Source organism: Phocoena sinus, chromosome 19 (assembly GCF_008692025.1).
Source record: "Phocoena sinus isolate mPhoSin1 chromosome 19, mPhoSin1.pri, whole genome shotgun sequence".
Taxonomy (NCBI): Eukaryota; Metazoa; Chordata; class Mammalia; order Artiodactyla; family Phocoenidae; genus Phocoena; species Phocoena sinus.
The window spans coordinates 14,930,441-14,940,060 of NC_045781.1; the positions used below are offsets into that span (position 1 = coordinate 14,930,441).

Genomic DNA, 9,620 nt, shown 5'->3' on the forward strand with positions numbered 1-9,620 from the left:
AATAAAGTTGCAGGATACAAAATCAATATACAAAAAATCAGTTGTATTTCTATGGACTAATAATGAACACTCAGAAAGAAAAATTATGAGAACAATCCCGTTTACAAGTGCATCAAAAAGAATAAAATACCTAGGAATAAATTGAGCCAAGGAGGTGAAAGACCTGTACACCAAAAAAATAAGACACTGATGAAAGAAAGTGAAGACGAAATAAATAAATGGAAAGGTATTCCATGTTCATGGATTGGAAGAATAAATGCTACCCAAAACAATCTACAGATTCAGGGTAATCCCTATCAAAATTCCCATCCAATGGCATCTTTCAGAGAAATAGAAAAAAAGTCCTAAAATTTGTATGGAATCACAAAAGGCCCCAAATAGCCAAAGAAATTTTGAGAGAGAAAAATAAAGCTGGAGGCATCATGCTTCCTGATTCCAAATTATATTACAAAGCTATAGTAATTGAACCAATGTGGTATTGGTTTTTTTAAAAAACACACACAGAGAAAGGAACAGAATAGACAGCCCAGAAATAAACTCAAGTACTTATGGTCAATTTATGACAATGGAGCCAAGAATATACAATGTAGTAAGGACAGTCTCTTCAATAGATAGTTTTGGGAAAATGGACAGCCACATGCAAAAGCATGAAACTAGACCACTATTTTGCACCATACACAAAACTCAAAAGACTTGAACATAAAACCTGAAAACATAAAACTCCTAGAAGATAATACAGTGGGTAAGCAATTTTACATCCGTCTCGGCAGTGATTTTTTTTTGGATTTAGCACAAAAAAGCAAAAGCAACAAAAGCAAAAAACAAAACAAAACAAACAAGTGGGACTACATCAAACAAAAAAACCATCAGCAAAATGAAAAGGCAACCTTCTAATGGAGAAAATATTTGCAAATCATATTACTGATAAGGGGTTAATATCCAAAACATACAAAGAACTCATAGAACTCAATAGCAAAAAAACAAACAATTCGATTTTAAAAATGGGCAGAGGGTTTGAATAGACATTTTTCCAAGGAAAACATAGATTTCCACCAGGTACATGAAAAGGTGCTCAACATCATTAATCATCAGGGAAATGCAAATCAAAACCACAATGAAGGGCTTCCCTGGTGGCGCAGTGGTTGAGAGTCCGCCTGCCGTTGCAGGGGACACGGGTTCGTGCCTCGGCCCGGGAGGATCCTACGTGCTGCGGAGTGGCGGGGCCCGTGAGCCATGGCCGCTGGGCCTGAGCGTCCAGAGCCTGTGCTCCGCGACGGGAGAGGCCACAACAGTGAGAGGCCCGCATACCGCAAAAAATAAATAAATAAAATAAACCACAATGAAACATCACCTCAACTGTTAGAATGGCTATCATCAAAAAGACAGATAACAAATGCTGGTGAGGATGTGGAGAAAAAGAAATCCTTGTGCACTGTTCGTGGGAATGTAAATTGGTACAGCCACTATGGAAAACAGAATGGAGATTCCTTTAAAAACTTAAAAACAGAAATACCATATGATCCTGCAATTCCACTTCTGGGTATTTATTTTAAGGAAACTAAAACACTAACTCAGGAAGACTTATGTACCCCCCATGCTCATGCAGCATTATTTACAATAGCAGGCATGGAAACAACCTAAGTGTCCACAGATGGATGAATGGGTAAAGAAAATGTCACTCACACACACACACACACACACACACACACACACACACACGGAATATTATTCAGCCACTAAAAAAAGAATGAAATCTTGCCGTTTGTGACAACATGGATGAACCCTGACGGCATTATGCTAAGTGAAATAAGTAAGAGTAAGACAAATACTGTATGATATTACTTATATGTGGAATCGAAAAAACCAAAAACCAAAAGACAAACTCCTAGACACTGAAAACAGATAGATGGTTGCCAGAGATGGTGGGTAAGGGGTGGACAAAATGGGTGAAGGTGGTCAAAAGGTACAAACTTTTAGTTATAAAATAAATAAATCATGGGGATCAATGTACACCATGATGACTATAGTTAATAATACTGTACTGTATATTTGAATGTTGCTAAGAGTGTATCTTAAAAGTTCTTATCACAAGGAAAAAAAACAACTCATAATTATGTATAATGATGAATGTTAACTAGATTTATTGTGGTCTTTTTGCAATATACACAAATATCGAATCATTATGTTATTCACTTGAAACTAATACGATGTTATATGTCAATTATATCTCCAAAAAAATAAAACAAAACAACAACAGAAAGCCCCACATACCTAGAGAGAAAAATTTTGGAAGAATGTACATTATGTTATTACAAGTGATTATTCTGGATGGTGGGACTATGAGTAATTATTGACTTTATACTTTCCAAGTTCCTTAAAAACTGAATAGTTTACAACACACCTGCATTAATTCCATCATCAGAAATATATGAGAGGTATTTCTGCATAACAGATTTAACAGAGTTGGAGGCAAGTTTTCCTTCTGTTTAATAACATTATGAACAAAAAGATCTTCAAAATGAGTGGGAACATGAAGGAAATTTGTGACTGAAATAAATTACTTCTACAAACTTATGAACATCCTTTAGTTGCATCACTCCAGTGTGCAGTAGGGTACATTCACTATTCACGTACTTGAATTAACAAAATTCAAGATGGTAGCATTTTCAGACTAAATAAGAAAATGTGTGTAAAGAAGGCAGAAATGTGTTTGGTACAGCGTACACGCTTATTACATATGGCTTAGTTTTTTAACTTCATTATTCAAAAACTAGTATTTTAGATATATAAAATTGCTTACAAATGCAATCTTAGTAAAACAGATTCATATACAATACTGACAATTTGGAATGTTCTTTTCCCTATGTAAAAATACTGTATAATATTACATATTAAGCATTTTTCTTTTTATGACTAACTCCATAGTTTCTCTTATCTGCATGGTATTATCATCACATTTACGTAATGTGATTAACTTAGTTTTTAAGATTATATACACTTATATAACCCCATGAAGTTACAGACATTCTGCAAACAAAACCAAACATACCAAAAAAAAAAAAAGTTAGGAACTATATAATAGAATAATTTTGAACATAATTTCAACAGATTTGTGGTCCTTTGTGAGCACCAAAATGGAATCAAATTGCCTTAGGTTAAGAATTTCTATTTTAGGACTTTTGCAAATCTGGCTGTTAAAAATTCCTTTTAAGTGCTCATCAAAATTAACTTTATATTTTCATTACTCTTCATTTATAGAAATTTATGAGGAATATTTAGAATCTTCACATAATAACAACTATTTTTTTTCTTGAGGACTTATTAAGTACAAGGTACTCATTAAGTGGTCTAGGGCTATGCCCAGATTAATGTATCCAATTCTCATAAAATCCATAAGGCACTGATGTGATTATTATGTACATTTTATAAAAAGAAATTATAAAACATAGACTAATAACTATTGACCTCCTTGAAATATGACTAGTGTGAACAAAGAACTGAATTTTCAATTTAGTTTTAATTAAAATACAAAAGCAATATAAAATGTTTTTCAATTAAACACAATTTTATTGTTTTGGTGTGAATATATTTCACCTTAACCACTGAAAATTTAGCATCCAAATTGAGAAGTGCTATAACAATAAAATATGCACGAAATTTTGAAAACTTAGTATGAAGATATGAATGTAAAATACTTCAATTTATTTATTATATGTTGAAATAATATTTTAGAGATATTGGTTCAAATAAGATGCATTATCAAAATTAATTTCAACTATTTCTTCCTACTTTTTAAAATGTGTTCAATAGAAATTATAAAATTATCTAAGTGGCTTTCATTATATTTCCATTAGTATTGCTTTAGACTCAAATACCACTATACCACACTGCCTATCACAGTCTACACCAATATGTGGTCTGAAACAAAGTCTACTGCCAAATCTCAAACAAGACTTGGTTGTCACCACTCAAAACTCCCCATGGATTCTCTGGAAAAACTCCCTGCCCTTGTACACACATACCTCTCTTCACGAAACTCCAATCATATACCCACTCTTAAATGTCAAAGTCAACTTTGTCACTTACTGATTGAAATCAAACCACTTCCTATCTTGCCTTGTTTGGAAACCAAAGGTATCTGCTATGTTATTCTACCTAACCTTAACAAAGCATATTCTAAAACAAGCCCTTAATTTATCCTCCATGAGTTGTATTTCTGTGCTATCCTTTGGAAAGAAGAGCATGTGCAGTAATTGAATGATTTACCCAACGGGTATGGGAATATTAACTGGAAGGGAAAAGGGTATTTGGAAAGGCACTGGAAGAGAAGGGGACCCATCTCTATGGCCCTGTTATTAATTGGGAAGGGAAGTCCTATGAACCAGGAAAATTGATAAGTCACAATTAGGTAGGGAAATTTAAAAGAAGGAAAGCAAATATTCTATGCTCTGTAAAACAAAAATGTATGAAAACAAAAAGCAAACACGAACTGACCTTGTATGGGCCATTAAGTTAGTAGCAATGCTCTCCACTTCAGAACTTGCAGAGCTACAGGACCAAGAAGAAGGGACTTGTGAGACTCAGGACTGGCTAAGAGTCGTGGTGAACATACTGTCCACCATCAGACATGACCCATCACCCACCACAAATACAAGCGGATGGAAGTAAGAGTGAAACTAGAATGCTGACTTTTACCAGTATCAGAGAAAAAGGTAAGCATCACCTATGCCCAGACCTGGAATCTAAGTTCACAGCAGTTTCTACAGGACACAGCTCAGGGAATGCTGTGGTTATGAAAGGTGTAAATGGCCTCCATAATGCATCCAAGGGAGTTTAACCCACGAAGGGATTCTACACCTGTGCCCTCCCCCTCATGTCTTCCCAGAAGCCTGTCTTGAAGGCAAGTGCAGGCCTAAATGCTAATCCAAGGATTCAGTATGTACTTTTCTATTGGGAACTTTCATTATAGGAGTGAAATTCATGACTTTCACTCTGATGGCCATCCCTCTACAGCTAGACCCAACTGGCTACATGGTGTGAGGACAGAAGAGAATCCAGGGAAACACATTCCAAGAAACGATGGAACCTACAATTGGACCTGGATGGGCAACACTCACTTCACCAATGCCCTCTCTGTAAAGTACGAGGCTGGGTACTGGGGACATGGTGTTAATAGCTTATACACACACACGTACAAAAAAATTTTACACACTCCTAGATGAAAAAAACAAAACTCCAAACTTCAACAAGCTCATTGAAAACAAAATTTAAAAACTCCACTTCGTGCACACTTATAGTCAGTCACAACAGAGATGTTACAGGATCACTCGGTCACAGTGTCAGTCAGACACCCTTGTCGCCACGTCCATGTTAACCATGATCACACAGTAGGCTCCGCCCCCGCTGACAGTCTCACCAACCCAATCAGATACCAGTAACGCCAACCCAGGGCCCCGTCACACGCACTCTAGCCCTCGCTCTCACGCACGCACAGGCGCGAACTAACACTCAACAAGGACGCCGTCACAAACAGTAGCACCCGCAACCATGGTCGTCCGCGGCTCACGCATACACAAGCTCCTGGTTCCACAAGCCCCATCCACGCTCTGAGAGCTTCAGGCCTCCTCACCGCCAGCCCCTCCCGCAGCTTAACCTGCGTCACCTCAACTCACCAGGTATAACCCAGTAATGACCACGACACCGGAAGGTGAACCAAAGGTCGAAGGTCATTGGCGGCTCTGGGGCCTGTGGGAAACGTAGTCCAACACCGAAAAAGTCCAGACTTTCGAGCAGAGCGTGGAGCCCATCAGCTGCAGAGACACTCCCCTCCCCGCCCCGAGACTACCGGGAATTGCAGGGCGCAAAGATCGCACGACTTTGGTGGAGGGGTTGCAGCTGGTTGTCCTTCCAGATGCCGAAGAGCCGGGTGATGGTTCTCTGAGAGCGAGGTGAGGTCACGGAAGGAAGGAGAGCCCAAGCCGAGGAAGTAATCGCAAACCTAGGCCGGGGAGGGCAGAAAAGGGAACCGGAAGCCGGTGCGGGCCGAGGAGGCAAACGGAAAAATCCTGGCTCGGGTAGGGTTGGCTGAGAATTGGAAGCTCCGGGCCTAGGAGGGAAGAGGGAGTTGGGAACCCAGCAGAGGAGGGCCGGGGCGGGAATCGTGAATCTCTGCCGAGGGAGGCCGGGCTAAGAAGGGCTGAAGTCGTGCGGAGGGACTTCGGGCAGGAAAGAGCCCAGGCGAGAAGTTCACTCAGGCCTGTACGTGCGGGACCCCAGGTCCGTGATCGTGAACCAGAGGGTCAAGGGTTTTGTTGTTTTTGTCAGTTTTGGCCCTTGAGAAAACCCCAACACCCAAGGCACATAGCAGACGCGCAGTGAGTGTATGCACGCCCTTGGCGTGTTTAATATCGTCACTGCCAGGAAGTTCGCTGGTGTCCTTTTCCTTTAGTTTCATAGCAGAGACAGCCATGGTTCTGATACATGTCATCGTAGTTTAGCTTTGTCAGTTCTACAATTCCAATTGTCTCCTTTAGCTCATCCTAGTATTGTAAGATTTATTAATGTTGTTTAGTTCATTCCTTTTGTTTCTGGACAGCATTCCATTGTGCAAATGTGCCACAATTTGTGTTTTCATTTTTCTCTGTATGAACATTTAGTTTATTTCCAGGTTTTATGTATTTTGATAACGCTGGCATGTTTCCATTTCTCCTGGGGAGATACCTAGTGGAAGAAAATGCTGATAATAGTTTAAGTTTCTATTTAACTTTCTAAGAAGCTGACAAACCTTGTAGGATGATTAGTTACGATTTCTGTTTGAGACTGTATGTGACTGTGAAGTAAGTGGTTTCTGAGTTTGATTTGGTATTCTTCTATGGAATTAGGAGATGGGCTCAGTGGAGTTAGGAATATCACGTATAGTCCATGGAATTGTGGTTTTGTGAAGTGGGTGAGATTATAGGAAACAAGGTGTCTGTATCAACTCTTATCATGATTTTGTGTGTTCATTATAATGTGACTGTGAAAGTGGATCACTACATAAGTGATATTAATGAATGACTGCGAAACTGTGTGTGTCTAGTTAGGTGTGTTTCATTTTGGTTCTGCTTGCAGAATTATGACTGTTTCTAATCAAGTAAAATAGCAGTATAAGATTATCCAAAGGAAATGAAACAGGATATTAAAGAGATAACTGACTCCTTCCTATCTTCACTGCAGCAATATTCACAATAGCCAAGACATGGAAACAGCCTAAGTGTCCACTGACAGATGAATGGATAAAGAAAATGTGTGTGTTTACACCCATGCACTCATTCACACACACACTCATTCTCACACACACACACACACACACACACTGGAGTATTATTTGGCCTTAAAGAAGGAAATCCCACCATTTGTGACAACATGGAAGGACATTGAGGGCATTATGCTAAGTGAAGTAAGTCAGACAGAGAAAGGCAAATACTATGTTCTCACTGTATGTGGAATCTAAAAAAACCCAAACTCATTGAAATACAGAGTAGAATAATAGTGGTTGCCTGAGGGTGAGAGAAAGGGAGAGATGTTGGTCAAAGGTTATAAGATGAATAAGTTCTGGGGATCTAATGTACAGCATGGTGACTATTATTAATAATACTCTGTATTATATACTTGGAAGTTGTTAAGTGATTAGATCTTAAATGTTATCACCACACACAAAAAAGCATAATTATATGAGGTAACTAACCTTATCGTGGTGATCTTTTCCCAATATATACATGTATCAAATCATCACATTGTACACCTTGAACTTAAGTATGTTACTTTAAAAAAAAAAGAATTGGAAAGTAGGAGGTAAAATCAATTTCTAGATGACTGGATTGTATACTTGGAACACCATCTGAACTAATTCTAATATGTTGAAATGACTAGGGTTCAATAAGTAGTTCACAAGAAAATACTTTTTTTACCTCTATGTACTACTTTTAACAGATTTGAGTGAGTTTTTTTCCCCTGTTCCTGGATGAAATTATGGGTAATTTAATAACTTTTTCAGTCGCTCTAAGCTAAGGAAAAGTATCTGAAATACTTCGAATCACAAGGTCAGTCTCATAGCAATTAAATTAGTCATTTTCTAATAAAAATGTTTACTGTAAAAATCAATATTTAAACTTCATTTAAAGGAAAAATTTCTTCCATCTGACTGAAACCTGCAGTGTGGAAAAGTACATAATCAGTTTCTTCTCTATTTCCCTAGCCTATATTACTGAATAGTTAATATTTAGCATAATGAATATTAATATTTTATAGTAACTGTTTACTGTGTAAGTAGGCAGATTTAATCAAGTTGTTATGGAAACTCTAAGGTAAGTGCAGTTTCACATGTTTTCTTATGCCTCCCTTCTCTCTTCCTTGTTCATTTTTCTAAAAAAGAATCGAAAAGAGCAAAGGTCCTCTCTTGCAAATCTTAAAGCCATGGCTCCGATTAGATGACGTTTCTTTTCTCCTTTCTGCAATAGTCTTTTTCCCCTAGCATATATGAGCAGTTTCCCATTTTGAAACTTCCTGGAGATAGGATTCCCTTTCATGAAACTGGTCCACATTTCCTTTTATTCTCTCCAGATAAACCTGTACCTTATCCAACATCTTCTTCTAATTTTAACTAATGTTCACTTACTAATTGCATGTTTCACTCAGCATCTCCTTTCTCATGCCCACAAATGGAAATTCTCTTGAGTTAAATAAGCATATATTCCTTGAATGAACCTTTCTTGTCTAGACAGTGATTTGATGTCTAAGTATTGAGTGCTTAGGAGAGCCCATACAAGAAGAAGACTTTATTATGTCCACAGACCTTGGTTTTCTAGTGAGTAAACATAGACGTAAAATCAATAGATTATAATATTACTATATGGCAAGAAGGGAGGTTCCCGTGTTACACTGTGTCCTTTCTTCCATCTCCAGCTCACCCTTATGGATCATGTTTCTCCATCTCTCCCTCGTAGTCATATCCCAGGAGTGCTTTGTCCCATTTACACGTCTCCATTCTGTAACAAGCACCAAAGGCATGGAAGTAATCTATGGTTGAAAAAGCAGATAGAAAAGCCTACTTTCTATACACACTAAAGCACTGGAGAAGAGAGAGGTCAAGAGAAGCAGGTCCTTGGTGACAGGAGCCTAGGAATAGAGCAGGCCTTGAACCTCAGTAAAATTAGAAAAGCTGCCCTAAGCCTTCCTTTGGTCATTAATTCAATACTACCCACTCTTTTTTCTTCTCCATGCCTCCCTTACATTTTTTTAAAAATGAGGAAATCATTCCATTTTTTTTTTCCTCTCCTCTAGGTAAGAGGCAAGAACAAAGTATAGTAGAAATTTTAAAAATTATTTATTTTTTTTTAAATTATTTTTTTAAATTTATTTTTGGCTGCATTGGGTCTTTGTTGCTGCGCACCGGCTTTCTCTAGTTGCAGTGAGTGGGGACTACTCTTAGTTGCAGTGCACAGGCTTCTCATTGCAGTGGCTTCTCTTGTTGCAGAGCATGGGCTCTAGGTGCACAGGCTTCAGTAGTTGTGGCACATGGGCTCAGTAGTTGTGGCTCGTGGGCTCTACAGCACAGGCTCAGTAGTTGTGGCACAAGGGCT

General features: G+C 38.3%; 2 protein-coding genes across 9 annotated transcripts in view; one reads left to right on the top strand and one right to left on the bottom strand.

Annotated features, from left to right (window-relative positions):
- Positions 1–5,751, bottom strand: part of ZNF260 (zinc finger protein 260) — a 57,719-nt gene extending 51,968 nt beyond the window's left edge. Inside the window, exons 1-2 of one of the 3 annotated variants that reach the window (XM_032614559.1) lie at positions 5,673–5,751; positions 4,495–4,548 (exon numbers count right to left, since the gene is read on the bottom strand). In XM_032614559.1, the coding sequence (XP_032470450.1) occupies positions 4,495–4,508 (14 nt within the window). In that variant the 5' untranslated portion in view covers positions 4,509–4,548; positions 5,673–5,751. Of the gene's footprint in view, positions 1–4,494; positions 4,549–5,506; positions 5,636–5,672 lie in introns of those variants that run through there. The other 2 variants (XM_032614556.1, XM_032614555.1) reach the window with 2 other exon arrangements.
- Positions 5,752–5,779: 28 nt separating this feature from the next.
- ZNF382 (zinc finger protein 382) overlaps positions 5,780–9,620 on the top strand; it is a 53,545-nt gene continuing 49,704 nt past the window's right edge. Inside the window, exon 1 of one of the 6 annotated variants that reach the window (XR_004347095.1) lies at positions 5,780–5,948. The gene's annotated coding sequence lies outside the window, so the exon portion shown is untranslated. Of the gene's footprint in view, positions 5,949–6,022; positions 6,075–6,215; positions 6,277–9,620 lie in introns of those variants that run through there. The other 5 variants (XM_032614544.1, XM_032614546.1, XM_032614545.1 and 2 more) reach the window with 5 other exon arrangements.